Consider the following 14,826-nt stretch of genomic DNA (forward strand, 5'->3'; position numbering starts at 1 on the left):
CGCAATGTGTATTATAAAGATCAAACATACAGCGAAAAAGATAACCTGTAGTTACTGAGTATGAAACGGAGGCAGCCATTTAAATAAATGATACAAGACTTTTAACTACAGCAACTGACATATTTAAACCCACCGGCAAGAAAGAAAAACCAAACAGCTGACAGGCCTGAAAACACCAACAGCCACAACACTTTCATGATTTTATAACTCTCGGAAGGAAGTAGACCGACCCGACAATGGCCTGAGAAAGCGTTGGCCATGGGGAGTAATGCACACTGGATCCCAGTACCGGAGATTGAGAGCCGGCCCCGTCAGCGCGCCAACCCGGGCCCGGCCGCCGACCTCCATTTTGCTGCGCTCTTACCTCCGTGCGCGGCTGTGGCTCCGACACAGACATATCAGGCAAATTAATTAAAACCCTTTTTTCTGTAAAGTCGTCAAATCCGAAGTGCCGTTGACCTGAGACACTTCACAAATTAAAATTAAAATCACCGAATTGCAGGCTTTCAAAATTAAACGGCTCGATTGGCCATCTAGCGGGCTGATGCCGAGCAGCGGGAAAGCTTTGCCGCAACCAACAAGCTTTCCACATTCGGCCTTCCCGCGCAGCCGCTCAGCGCATGCGCCACGATTAGGACCCCGCCCCTCGCGATTCTGATTGGTGGGTGTAAAGAAGGGTCCGCCCCTTTTCTCTGCCACAAATGGCATCCGTGCGCGAGAGCCCGCCCCCGCCGCGCCCCCCCCCCCCCCCCCCCCGGCTCGGGAGGCTTCGAGCCCCGCCCAGGATTAGCACGTCAAAAGCGTGACCTCGCCCCTCTCCAGGGATGATTGGCGTGCGGAGAGCGCAGGTGCGGCAGCTGGCGAGTGATTGGTGCTTGTCTCTCTCTTCGCTGCAGCGGTAAATTTGAAATAGACCTTTTCTGTTTCAAAGGGTGGGGTGACACTGAGTGGTCCAGTGCCACCATAACGGAAACATAAAATCAATATCACCAGTTCCCCTATAGGGTACCATTAATATCAAATAAATAGGTTCAAATATATAAACATGTCCTACAGAGAAACAGAAAAGCATTCGAAATAGTGATACATGCGTAGGAAAGGTTTTCATCGATTGTGCCACAGGAAGGTATCACCTTCCTTCACTGTACTGAACTCCCTGTCAATTACAGGGGTTCTGTTTCTTTCAATAGATTCCAATCCTGGTGGAAGTTGAGTCTATTTGACATAGTAGAAATGCACGCGAAGGAGAGCAGTGGTGACCGCAAAGAGTTCTTGCACACGTATAATTTCCTTGTATAAATGTATCAACTGTGACTTGGTGGTAGTACTCTCTTCTGAGTCAGCAGGTTATAGGTTCAAACCCAAGGCTTGAACACATAATCTAGCCTGACACTTTAGTACAGTACATTAAAGAGCCCATGGCACTATTTCAAAAAGCAGGGACGTTCTCCCGAGTGCCTTGGCCAATATTTTTCCCTCAACCAATATCAAACTGATATAAAAACAGAAAACGCTCAAAGTACTCAGCATCTATGGAGAGAAAGATAAAGTTAACATTTCAGGTCTGATGCTGCCTGACCTGCTGAGTATTTCGAGCATTTTCTGTTTTTGTTCAGATTTTCAGCATCCGCAGTATTTTGCTCTTGTATCAGTAAAACTGATGATCTGGTTGTTACATTGCTGTTTGCAGGACCTTGCTGTGGGTAAATTAGCTACCACGTTTGCTATATTACAACATTCCAAAAAGAACTTTGTCAGTTATACAGTACTTTTAGATATCCCGAGGTTGTGAATGGCACTACATAAATTCATGTGTTTCATAGAATCATAGAAATTTACAGCACAGAAGGAGGTCATCCAGCCTGTCCTGCCTGTATTGGCTCTTTGAAAGAGCAGCTATGCTTAGTCCCACATCCATGCTTTTTATCCATATATTTTTATCCTCTATGTTCCTCATCCTCATTTTATATAGCCTATTCCTCTTCAGTAAAAGTTGCTTAAATAGAATTGAAAATTTGACTTCTTTTAACACTTGAGTTCTGACTAAAGGTCATCAACCTGAAATGTAAACTGTTTTTATTTCGCACTTTGCTGTCTTTTTAAAATTTTTAATGAAAACAAAATTTGAATCATCAGTGGACCTTACAATGGTATCACCCATCAGCTAGATTGTATCAAGCATTAAACCAATAATTGTCTCTAATGACAATTAGACCTTTAAAGCATAATTTACAATTGTTTAGCAATTATAGGAACAAAGCAGCATGCCCAACCCTACTACCATCAGAAGCACAACAGTAGCAAACAAGACTTGCATTTGTACATCACCCTTCACAACCCTAAGATGTTCCAAAGTGCTTTACAGCCAATGAAGTACTTTTGAAGTGTAGTCACTGTTGTAGCGTAGGCAATATGGCGGCCAATGTGTGCACAGTAAGCTCCCACAAACAGCAATGTGATAATAACCAGATAATGTGTTTGTGATGTTGATTGAAGGATGAATATTGGCCAAGACACCGGGGATAACTCCCCTGCTCTTCTTCAAAATAGTGCCATAGGATCTTTTATGTCCAGCTGAGATCGCTGAAAGTCTCATCTGAAAGACGGCACCTCTAACCTCAGTAATGCACTTGAGTGTTGGCCTAGATTTTTATGCTCAAGCCAGCAAAGATTTTTTTAAGGGAAAATTGTGCTAACTAACTTGCTTGAGTTTATTGATGAGATAACAGAGAGGGTTGATGAGGGTAATGTGGTGTACATGGACTTCCAAAAGGTATTTGATAATGTGCCACATAACAGGCTTGTCAGCAAAGTTAGAGCCCATGGAATAAAAGGGACAGAGCAGCATGGATACGAAATTGGCTGAGTGACAGGACACAGAGAGCACTTGCGAATGATTGTTTTTTGGACTGATGGAAGGTATAGAGTGGAGTTTCCCAGAGGTCAGTGTTGGGACCCCAGCTTTTCTTGATATATATAATATATATATATTAATTACCTAGACTTGGGTGTACAGGTTCACAATTTCAAAATTTGCAGATGGCACAAAACTTGTAAGTATTGTGAACTGTGAGGAGGATCATGATAAACTTCAAGAGGACATAGTCTAGTGGAATAGGTGGACAAGTGGCAGATGACATTTAATGCAGAAAAGTGTAAAGTGATTCATTTTGGTAGGAAGAACAGAGAGAGGCAATATAAATTAATGGGTAAACTCTAAAGTGGGTGCAGGAGCAGAGGGACCTGGAATTATATGTGCACAAATCATTGAAGGTTGCAGTGCAGGTTGAGAAAGCAGTTAAAAAGGCATATGGGATCTTGGGCTTTATAAATAGGGGCATAGAGCACAAAAACAAGGAAGTTACTATAAACTTGTATAGACACTGGTTTGGCCTCAACTGGAGTATTGTGTCCAGTACCGGGGACCATACTTTTGGAATGATGATAAGGCATTAGAGAGAGTGCAGAAAAAGTTCACGACAATGATTCCAGGGAAGAGGAACAACAGTAACCAGGATAGGGTGGAGAAGCTGGATCAGTCCTTCTTGGAGAAGAGAAGATTAAAAGGAGATTTGTTAGAGGTGTTCAAAATCATGAGGGGTCTCTAGAGTAGATGGGAAGAAACTGTTCCCATTGGCTGAAGGATCCAGAACTAGAGGACACCGATTTAAGGTGATTGGCAAAAGAAGCAACAGCAACATGAGGAAAAACTTTTTCTATGCAGTGAGTGTTTAGGATTTGGAATGCATTGCCTGAGAGTGTGGTGGAGGCAGATTCAATCGAGGCCTTCAAAAGAGACTGGATAATTATATGAAGAGAAAAAAAGTTGCAAGGCCTCGGGGAAATAGCAGCAAGTGAGCCAAGGTGAGTTTCTCTTGCAAACAACTGGCAGGAACATGGCAGGCCAAATGGCCTCCTTTTGTGCTGTAACCATTCTATGTTTCTATAAGTCTCTGAAATGGAATTTAAACCTATACCCTTGACCCAGAGGCAAGAGTGATACCAAACTACATTCCTGCCAAAGAGGCAGATCATTAACAATTTTAAAATTGGTTCTAGAGACATGGCTGACGTTGGCAAGGCAGCATTTATTGGCCATCCCTAGTTGCTCTGAGAGCATAATGAATCAACTAAATGGCATGGGAGTGGAGTCACATGACTGCCAGGAAGGAGAGTTACTTCTGGAAGGACATTAGTGAACCAGTGCGCTTTTATGACAATTGGAGAGTTTCATGGCCAATCTTTTTCCAGGTTTATTTGAAATGTCTTACTCTTTTAAAAATCCCCCTTAACTTGTTTAACAGTAATTCTAAACTGTCTGGGGCTCAGAACTCCAGTAACCATTATAATATTTCATTGAATAGGTTGACATCTATCTTAATGTTTATCATAACTTTGAAGTGTCACATGCACAAGGTGTGGATCACAGAGAGCAAAACTTCTCTTTTGATTTTAAGCAAAGAACAGAGAAAATAAATAAGGCAGAAAGTGAATGAGAGGCAGAGAAAACAATGGACATAGAGAACACACATCGGAAAGGAAAGCCTTATACCAAGGGAAAGAAACTTTAGACAAAGATGAAGATGGCAAGAAAAAGGGATGCAAAAAGAGAAAGACAAATTGAGACAGAAACAAAGAGTGGAAAACAAATTTTGAGAGTTACATGAAAGGAGATACTTTTTCCATGAGTTATGGCACAGGACTCTGTTAAGAAGAAAATACCGTTGGAATGAATTGTGCACATACGATTACTTCAAAAATAAGTTGCTTGAATTCTGCCCAGTTGGCGAATAGACTAAAAAATATCTGGCACTGCAGAAAGATTCAGTATATTTTATGATATATTCTGCAGGGCAAAAAGAATGCATGATCAAATAATCATTGGCGTGAGAGAAAAAAATTAAGTCAGTGCTTCCCTCATCTTTATTACTGCTTCCATTCTTTACATTAAACAGCAAATGGCCAGTGGCAATTATGCAGTTCTTAAAAGATTAGATTAATGGGAGAGGTACATTATTAAAGCCACATTGCACTTTTAAGTGGATAATTGTTTTTCCACAATTTTACTACATTTATCTGGAGATTATAGAATTTAAATCGAAAAAAAAAAGTTGTTTGACATTAAAATAAGCCAATTTAGGGTGGCTTAACAGATTCCAGTATAATTATATAGGCACCAATCATGCTTCTCATGTTATCACACATTAGCGGATTTTAATATGAACCAGCAATTTTCTAAATTTAGATCTATTTACCAATATTACAGATTAGTGTATAATTACTGTGGTGGGGGGTGGAGCAGGGGTTGGGGATGGTTTATACACATCAAGTTTATATGTTTCTAATAGTCAGAGTCATTTATGGCACAAAAGGCAGCCATTTGGTCCATCAAGTCCATATCAACTCTCCACAGAGCAATCCCCGTAGTCCTGAAAGTTTATTTCCTTCAAGTGTCCAATTTCCTTTTGAAATCTTTTATTGTCTTTGCTTCCACCATCTTGTGGGCAGCGAGTTGCAGATCATTACCACTGGCTGCATAAAATGTTCTTCCTCGTATTCCCCTTCATCTCTTGTCCAAAACTTTCAATCTGTGTCCCCTAGCCCTTGTAGCATCAGTTAATGGGAACAGTTTTTCCTTGTCTAACTTATCTAAGCCTGTCATAATCTTGCACACCTCCATTAAATCTCCTTTGATCTAAGGAGAACAGTCACGGCTTTTCCAACCTAAACTTTGTAACTAAAACATCCCATCCCTCGAACCATTCTGGTAAATCTCCTCTGCATCCTTTCTTAAAGTGTAGTGACCAGAACTGGATGCAGTACTCCAGTTGGGGCCTAACCAGAGCTTTATAAATGTTCAGCTTAACTTCCATATTTAGTTCTCAATGCCTCTATTTATGAAGCCCAAGATCCCAGGTGCTTTCCTAACCACTCTCTCAATATGTCCCACCACCTTCAAAGATTGATGCATATGCAGCCCCAGGCCCCTCTGTTCCTGCACACGCTTTGGAACTGTGCTATTTAGTCTATGTCGCCTCTCACTATTCCTTCTGCCAAAATGAAATTCCATCTGCCTACCCATTCTGCGAGCCTGTGTCCTGTTACAGGTGGTTCATATCATTCTCACTGTGTGCCACATCTCCAAGTTTGGTATCAACAAATGTTGAAATTTTACTCTGTATTCCAAGATCCAAGTCCTTTATATATAGCAAAAAAAGTGCAGTGGTCCCAGCACTGACCCTGTAGTACCAACTTTATTAAATTACAAATAATGAGCAATTCTCACATTTGTACACATGAAGTTTGAAAATTTAATTAACTTTTAAATTATTACTGATATAACATCTTTATAAAACTTTACTGGAACAGGTTGTGTGTGTGACTTAGCGATGTGCATTCAAAGGTTAAGTCAAAGAAGGAAAATGAACAGAACAAATCTTATGAAATTAATTTTAGAGTTCAATTACAAATATTCATTTATGTTTCCTAATTTTAATGGTTGCAATGGGTCTTGCTTGTATTCTGTTGATAGATCTATAAACTTGGGGCAGTCGATGAAATGCAAAGGAAAGTGGTTTTCTTTTGCCCTTATTATTACTATGAATTTTTTTTTTAGGCACCAAGGTGAGGGAATTTATAAGAACTGAATGCCAATTTCATGCTCTCATCGCACACTCCCATTGTAACAACACATGCACTGGCTATAGTCAAAATTGACTTCGGCTCTGCCCCAATGCTCCTAATTTTAGAAGAGCATCTCCTGCTCAATCAGTAATATTTTTGCTTCTCACACCAGCCATTCCAAAGTCAATTTAGACTTGAAGAATGGCCATCTTGGTGAGATCATGAAAGACCAAAAGTACCAACAGCAACTTGTATTTATATAAAACCTTTAACATAATAAAACATTCCAAGGCACTTCAAAGGCGTGTTATGAAGCAAAATTGAACACCAAACCAGAGACGACAATAGATATTAGGGTAGATGGTCAAAAGCTTGGTCAAAGAGATAGGTTTTAAGAAGTGTCCTAACAGGAGGAGTAGGGCAGAGGGGATCAGGGAGGAATCTAGAGAGCTAATGGCCTAGGTGGCAGAAGGAACAGCCACCAATGGCAGAGCAATTAAAATTGGGGATGCACAAGAGGCCAGAATTAGATGAACTCAGTTGTGGTCTGAAGGAGATCACAGAGATAGGGAGGGGCGAGGCAATGAAGGGACTCGAAAACAAGGATGAGAATTTTTAAAAAACCTAAGTGTTGCTTGGCCAGAAGCTGATGTCCGTTGGCAAGCATAGGAATGGTGAGCAAACAGGACTTGGTGCTAAGGACATGGGCAGCAGACATTTGGATAGCTTTAAGTTTACAGAGAGGAGAATGTGGAAGCCAAACCAAGAGTGCATTGGAATAGTCAAGTCTGGAGGCAAGAAAGGTATGAATAAGGGTTTTGGCAGCAGTTGAGCTGTGACAGGGGCAGAGTGTGGTGATGTTACAGAGGTGAAATTAGGTGGTCTTAGTGATGGCGCAGATATATATGGAAACTCATCTCAAGGTGGCAAACAGTCTGATTCAGCCTTAGACAGTTGTCAGGGAGAGGGACGAAGTTAGTGGCGGGGGAGCATAATTTGTAGAGGGAACCAAGAACAATGGCTTTGGTCTTGCGAATGTTTAGTTGGAGGAAATTTCTGCTTATTCAGTACTGGATGTTAGACAGAGTCCGATAATGTAACAGAAGTGGAGACGTCAAAAGAGGTCATGGTAAGGTCGAGCTGGGTGTAGTCAGCGTAATGTGAAAATTAATACTGTTTTCAGATGGTGTCGTCAAGGGGCAACATGCAGATGAGAAATAGGAGGGGGCCCAGGGATAGGTCCTTAGGGGACACCAGAGGCAACAATATGGAATGGGATGAGAAACCATTGCAAGTGATTCTCTGTCTATGATGAGATAGATCAGAATGGAACCAGGTGAGTGCAGTCCCGTGCGTCTGGGCGACAGTAGAGAGGCATTGGAAGAGGATGGTGTGGACAACTGTCAAAGGCTGCAGACAGGTTGAGAAGGATGAGGAAGGATAGTTTACCTTTGTCAATCACATTGGATGCCTTTTGTGATTTAATAAGAGCAGTTTCAATACTATGGTAGGGGTGGAAACTTGTTCCAAACATGGAATTCCAGGAAAGATGGGCACAGATTTGGGAGGCAATAACACATTCAAGGACGTTGGAGAGGAAAGGGAGGTTGGAGATGGGAGAGTAGTTTGCAAGGATGGTGGGGGCAAAGGTTTGTTTCTTTGAGGACAGTGGTGATGACAGCAGATTTAAAAGGACAGTACCTGAAGAGAGTCAACTATTAACAATATCAGCTAACATGGGGACCAGGAAGGGAAGTTGGGGGGTAAGCAGTTTCGTGGGAGGAGGGTCAAGGAAACAGGAGGTGGGTCTCATGGACGAGATGAGATCAGAGGAGACATGAGAAGAAATGAGAGAAATTAGACAAAGATTCAATTTCAGGGCTAGGGCACGGGGAAAAGCAACTAGTGAACTGCTTGCAGTGTCACTGGTTACCTTAGAGAAGAGCAAAAGGGACATTGTAGAATTTGGATAAAAATGTCTTGACTACAATGCCTTGATTTCTCCCACATTCATTATTTCCAAACTACAAGGGTGGAAATGGTGACCTTCTCTTAGAACTTTACCCATTTACATATTTGAGGAGATTCTGCTGTGTGCAAGATTGCCCCAAGAATGATTGGCCATCAATTTTAACTCCCCATATTCCTATTGGAAAACCTTCAATCGCTGACTCCTTTTAAGACAGAAAAACAGGAACTCACCCTGGGAAAAATCTAGGTGCAACATGTCCAATTATTTTGTTGCACCGTACTTTGGACAAACAAACATGCTGCTTCATAAATAAAAAGTTTTCTTTGTACCCATTTCCTGTTAACTTAAAGCAGAAATGGAGATTTAGTCCATTACACTCCTGTGCCTAAAAGGAAAAGTTGGAGGGGGAAAACAAACATGAATGAGCATCCCATGTATATACAAATTCATGATTATATCTTTGTCACAACAGCTGCATGTTGATCTGTAGTAAAGAAACTGGCATCTAAAAAGTACAACACACTACAAACTGAAGGAAGATCTTCAAAGAAGCTACAGCTTATTCAGTGCTGTTGTGAATTGTTAATCTTAAACTTGGACAATTTTTTTAAAATGGGTTATTATTCCCAGTGTATAGTTTTCATTAGTCTCACAATGATGTGGCTTGATTGAAAACCACTTTGGAAAATTGGGAGATTCTTAGCAGTAAGATGTAGATGTACAAAATATCTATATTTTTCCATCATTCACAGAATTGTGTTCCATTTAAAGATTTTAAAAAGGCAGTGCATGTTAAAAAAATGAATAGTATTGGCAGGGAAGTTACAAAAACACTGTAGGCACTCAATTCTAGACATCCTCCACTTGGAGTTAATAATGCACTGTGGGTTAATGTTGCCAAGGCACTGAGAAAACAATACGAATTAAACAAAACATTAAAATAAAAGCAAAATACTGAAGATGCTGTTCTGAAATCTGAAATCAAAACAAGAAATGCTGGAAATACTCAGCAGGTCTGGCAGCATCTGTGCAGAGAGAAGCAGAGTTAACGTTTCAGGTCAGACACCTTTCTTCAGAACATTAGAATTAGAATTAGAATTTTAGAATTAGAATTAGAATTAGAATGTTACAGCGCAGTACAGGCCCTTCTGCCCTCGATGTTGCGCCGACCTTTGAAACCATCTGACCTACACTATTCCATTTTCATCCATATGTCTATCCAATGACCACTTAAATGCCCTTAAAGTTGGCGAATCTACTACTGTTGCAGGCAGGGCGTTCCACGCCCCTACTACTCTCTGAGTAAAGAAACTACCTCTGACATCTGTCCTATATCGATCACCCCTCAACTTAAAGCTATGTCCCCTCGTGTTTGCCATCACCATCCGAGGAAAAAGACTCTCACTATCCACCCTCTCCAACCCTCTGATTATCTTATATGTCTCTATTAAGTCACCTCTCCTCCTCCTTCTCTCCAACGAAAACAACCTCAAGTCCCTCAGCCTTTCCTCGTAAGACCTTCCCTCCATACCAGGCAACATCCTAGTAAATCTCCTCTGCACCCTTTCCAAAGCTTCCACATCCTTCCTATAATGCGGTGACCAGAACTGCACGCAATACTCCAGCTGCGGTCTCACCAGAGTTTTGTACAGCTGCAGCATGACCTCGTGGCTCCGAAACTCGATCCCCTTACTAATAAAAGCTAACACACCATATGCCTTCTTAACAGCCCTATTAACCTGGGTAGCAACCTTCAGGGATTTATGTACCTGGACACCAAGATCTCTCTGTTCATCTACATTACCAAGAATCTTCCCATTAGCCCAGTACTCTGCATTCCTGTTACTCCTTCCAAAGTGAATCACCTCACACTTTTCCGCATTAAACTCCATTTGCCATCTCTCAGCCTATCTATGTCCCTCTGTAACCTACAACATCCTTCGGCACTATCCACAACTCCACCGACCTTTGTGTCATCCGCAAATTTACTAACCCACCCTTCTACACCCTCTTCCAAGTCATTTATAAAAATGACAAACAGCAGTGGCCCCAAAACAGATCCTTGTGGTACACCACTAGTAACTAAACTCCAGGATGAACATTTGCCATCAATCACCACCCTCTGTCTTCTTTCAGCTAGCCAATTTCTGATCCAAAGCTCTAAATCGCCTTCAACCCCATACCTCCGTATTTTCTGCAATAGCCTACCGTGGGGAACCTTATCAAACGCCTTACTGAAATCCATATACACCACATCCACTGCTTTACCCTCATCCACCTGTTTGGTCACCTTCTCGAAAAACTCAATAAGGTTTGTGAGGCACGACCTACCCTTCACAAAACCATGCTGACTATCGCTATTGAACTTATTCTTTTCTAGATGAGTATAAATCCTGTCTCTTATAACCTTTTCCAACATTTTACCTACAACCGAAGTAAGGCTCACAGGTCTATAATTACCAGGGCTGTCTCTACTCCCCTTCTTGAACAAGGGGACATCATTTGCTATCCTCCAGTCTTCTGGCACTATTCCTGTCGACAATGACGACATAAAGATCAAGGACAAAGGCTCTGCAATCTCCTCCCTGGCTTCCCAGAGAATCCTAGGATAAATCCCATCTGGCCCAGGGGACTTATCTATTTTCACACTTTCCAAAATTGATAACACCTCCTCCTTGTGAACCTCAATCCCATCTAGCCGAGTAGCCTGAATCTCAGTATTCTCCTCGACAACATTTTCTTTCTCTACTGTAAATACTGACGAAAAATATTCATTTAACGCTTCCCCGATCTCCTCTGATTCCACACACAACTTCCCACTACTATCCTTGATTGGCCCTAATCTAACTCTGGTCATTCTTTTATTCCTGATATACCTATAGAAAGCCTTAGGGTTTTCCCTGATCCTATCCGCCAATGACTTCTCGTGTCCTCTTCTTAGCTCTCCCTTTAGATCCTTCCTGGCTAGCTTGTAACTCTCAAGCGCCCTATGAGCCTTCACGTCTCATCCTAACATAAGCCTTCTTCTTCCTCTTGACAAGCGCTTCAACTTCTTTAGTAAACCACGGCTCCCTCGCTCGACAACTTCCTCCCTGCCTGACAGGTACATACTTATCAAGGACACGCAGTAGCTGCTCCTTGAATAAGCTCCACATTTCGATTGTTCCCATCCCCTGCAGTTTCCTTCCCCATCCTACGCATCCTAAATCTTGCCTAATCACATCATAATTTCCTTTCCTCCAGCTATAATTCTTGCCCTGCGGTATATACCTGTCCCTGCCCATCGCTAAGGTAAACCTAACCGAATTGTGATCACTATCACCAAAGTGCTCACCTACATCTAAATCTAACACCTGGCCGGGTTCATTACCCAGTACCAAATCCAATGTGGCATCGCCCCTGGTTGGCCTGTCTACATACTGTGTCAGAAAACCCTCCTGCACACACTGGACAAAAACTGACCCATCTAAAAGTACTCGAACTATAGTATTTCCAGTCAATATTTAGAAAGTTAAAGTCCCCCATAACAACTACCCTGTTACTCTCGCCCGTCGAGAATCATCTTCGCTATTCTTTCCTCTACATCTCTGGAACTATTCGGAGGTCTATAAAAGACTCCCAACAGGGTGACCTCACCTCTCCTATTTCTAACCTCGGCCCATACTACCTCAGTAGACGAGTCCTCAAATGTCCTTTCTGTCGCTGTAATACTCTCCTTGATTAACAATGCCATACCCCCCCCCTCCTCTTTTACCATCTTCTCTGTTCTTACTGAAACATCTAAATCCCAGAACCTGCAACATCCATTCCTGCCCCTGCTCTACCCATGTCTCCGAAATGGCCACTACATCGAGATCCCAGGTACCAACCTATGCTGCAAGCTCACCCACCTTATTCCGGATGCTCCTGGCATTGAAGTAGACACACTTTAAACCAGGTTCTCGCTTGCCAGTGCCCTCTTGCGTCCTTGTAACCTTATCAGGGGCGGCACAGTGGCGCAGTGGTTAGCACTGCAGCCTCACAGCTCCAGGGACCCGGGTTCGATTCCGGATACTGCCTGTGTGGAGTTTGCAAGTTCTCCCTGTGTCTGCGTGGGTTTTCTCCGGGTGCTCCGGTTTCTTCCCACAGCCAAAAGACTTGCAGGTTGATAGGTAAAAATTATAAATTGTCACTAGTATAGGTAGGCGGTAGGGAAATATAGAGACAGGTGGGGATGTTTGGTAGGAATATGGGATTAGTATAAATGGGTGGTTGATGTTCGGCACAGACTCGGTGGGCCGAAGGGCCTGTTTCAGTGCTGTATCTCTAATCTAATCTAATCTAAATCCCTGACCTCACTACTCTCAACATCCTGTACACTGGCACTACAATTTAGGTTCCCATTCCCCTGCTGAATTAGTTTAAACCCCCCCCGAAGAGCACTAGCAAATCTCCCCCCCAGGATATTGGTACCCCTCTGGTTCAGGTGAAGACCATCCTGTTTGTAGAGGTCCCACCTACCCCAGAAAGAGCCCCACTTATCCAGGAAACCAAAACCCTCCCTCCTGCACCATCCCTGCAGCCACGTGTTCAACTCCTCTCTCTCCTTATTCCTCGCTTCGCTATCACATGGCACGGGCAACAACCCAGAGATAAAAACTCTGTTTGTTCTCGCTCTAAGCTTCCACCCTAGCTCCCTGAACTTCTGTCTTAAATCCCCATCTCTCTTCCTACCTATGTCGTTGGTGCCTATGTGGACCACGACTTGGGGCTGCTCCCCCTCCCCCCTAAGGATCCCAAAAACACGATCCGAGACATCACGAACCCTGGCACCTGGGAGGCAACACACCAACCGTGAGTCTCTCTCGTTCCCACAGAACCTCCTATCTGTTCCCCTAACTATGGAGTCCCCAATGACTAATGCTCTGCTCCTCTTCCCCCTTCCCTTCTGAGCAACAGGGACAGACTCTGTGCCAGATACCTGTACCCCATTGCTTACCCCTGGTAAGTCATCCCCCGCAACAGTATCCAAAACGGTATACCTGTTGTTGAGGGAAACGGCCACAGGGGATCACTGCACTGCCTGCTGGTTCCCTCTCCTTCCCCTGACGGTAACCCATCTACTTACTTCTTTTACCTGAGGTGTGACTACCTCCCCATAACTCCTCTCAATAACCCCCTCTGCCTCCCGAATGATCCGAAGTTCATCCAGCTCCAGTTCCCTAACGCGGTTCTCGAGGTGCTGGAGTTGGGTGCACTTCCCGCAGATGCAGTCAGCAGGGACACTCTTGGCGACCCTTACCTCCCACATTCTGCAGGAGGAACATACAACTGCCTTAACTTCTATTCCCACTATTCTAAATTCCCAACAAATCTACTGTAAAACCAAAAAAAAAAAGTCAAAACTTGTTAGGTTAGCAATCCAACGGACAGAACTTCTTAAATAAAAAGCTTACCTTATCAACACACCAGAGTCCTTTTTTTTGGTTAGAGGAAGAGGGTGGGTGGGTACACTACATGTGTAGTGTCTCGGGTACAGCCACCACCCAAATATTGTTCTGCTCATTACTCTTGCATCATTTATTTTATTCAGCATTCCATAAATTTGTAATGATTACATCACAAACATCAATCCTTCACAGCAGGCGTGGTCACACTGGCTGATACCAGCTACCATGACAGTCACTATCTACGCAGTTGACCTGCTATTGTCATCTATTGTGCATCTGTTGTGATTGATAAATCCAAAATCAGAAGTGAGCCCAATCAGGATGGACATTTGCAATGCCATTGAATTCAAAGCATTTATAAAATCAGGAACCAGTAGCAGCATGTTCACTGACTACTCACACATGCCTAAAAGATTCAGGTGGCTAGGAATGATAGTTGAATTGTTCAATTTGCAAGTCTTTAGATTATAATAATTGGCTAAAGATTAAAGAACATAATGTGTGCTAATGAAGAAAATTGTTTTGACAGAAAAAGTTATTTTTTGGCTTCAAAATATCATACATAATCTCGTCTTCTGATAAACCAGACAGATAGCAAGTGACCAAAAGGACTGCCCAAGTACAATTGTTTGAAAGCCTCATATTTGGTGTATTTTACAATAATGCAATTTGCTATCCTAAACGGTTCAAAATCTACTGCAGTCAGTCAATGCAGGGGCATTAAACTAAAAAAAGATGCTGCTTTTGAAATCCTATGGTTGAAATCAGTTATAAAATAAAGACAGCTATTGTATAACTCTC

The 14,826-nt window shown here is 42.5% G+C and overlaps 1 protein-coding gene across 3 annotated transcripts in view; it reads right to left on the bottom strand.

Annotated features, from left to right (window-relative positions):
* LOC137347153 (claspin) overlaps positions 1 to 591 on the bottom strand; it is a 63,746-nt gene extending 63,155 nt beyond the window's left edge. For all 3 annotated transcript variants that reach the window (XM_068011307.1, XM_068011306.1, XM_068011308.1), the window contains exon 1: positions 365 to 591. In XM_068011307.1, the coding sequence (XP_067867408.1) occupies positions 365 to 397 (33 nt within the window). In that variant the 5' untranslated portion in view covers positions 398 to 591. The remainder of the gene's footprint in view (positions 1 to 364) is intronic.
* Between the last annotated feature and the right edge of the window lie 14,235 nt (positions 592 to 14,826).

Source organism: Heterodontus francisci, chromosome 31 (assembly GCF_036365525.1).
Source record: "Heterodontus francisci isolate sHetFra1 chromosome 31, sHetFra1.hap1, whole genome shotgun sequence".
In the NCBI taxonomy this organism is placed as follows: Eukaryota; Metazoa; Chordata; class Chondrichthyes; order Heterodontiformes; family Heterodontidae; genus Heterodontus; species Heterodontus francisci.